Source organism: Cucurbita pepo, unplaced genomic scaffold (assembly GCF_002806865.2).
Source record: "Cucurbita pepo subsp. pepo cultivar mu-cu-16 unplaced genomic scaffold, ASM280686v2 Cp4.1_scaffold010003, whole genome shotgun sequence".
Classification (NCBI taxonomy): domain Eukaryota; kingdom Viridiplantae; phylum Streptophyta; class Magnoliopsida; order Cucurbitales; family Cucurbitaceae; genus Cucurbita; species Cucurbita pepo.
The window spans coordinates 1-413 of NW_019655893.1; the positions used below are offsets into that span (position 1 = coordinate 1).

The window sequence follows — 413 nt, forward strand, 5'->3', positions numbered from 1 at the left end:
GCGTTCTCCTTCGCCGTAGGAGTTCCCGACATCAGCGCTCGAACCAGAGGCTTAATCGCACCAGACGCCGCTATTTGCTCCTTGTTCTCGTCGCACAACGAGAGATTCAAAATCGCCGTCACGCCGTACTCTTGAAGCTGCGGATCCGAACACGATATCAACGAAATCAACGGCCTCACCGCTCCAGCTTTCGCGATCTTCAATCGATTCTCCGGTTTGTTCTTAGCGAGAAGTCTAATCTCCATAGCCGCTTGCTTCTGCTCCTCAATCGAACAGGACTCGAGGTCCATAACCAGTTGGCGAATTAGGTCGTCGGAGTTATCAGAAGCACAAGCAATCAAAAGCCGACGGCCCTGCGACGCCGCCGTGGGAAACTCCCCGGATCTATCACTATTACAGTCGCTAAACGCCCC

The 413-nt window shown here is 53.8% G+C and overlaps 1 protein-coding gene across 1 annotated transcript; it reads right to left on the reverse strand.

Annotated features, from left to right (window-relative positions):
• Window positions 1-5: 5 nt before the first annotated feature.
• Window positions 6-410, reverse strand: LOC111787315 (protein spotted leaf 11-like; the record flags this gene model as incomplete). Its single annotated transcript, XM_023667356.1, has 1 exon — window positions 6-410. A coding segment is annotated over one exon (405 nt), but the record flags the coding sequence as incomplete, so codon positions are not given.
• Window positions 411-413: the final 3 nt, after the last annotated feature.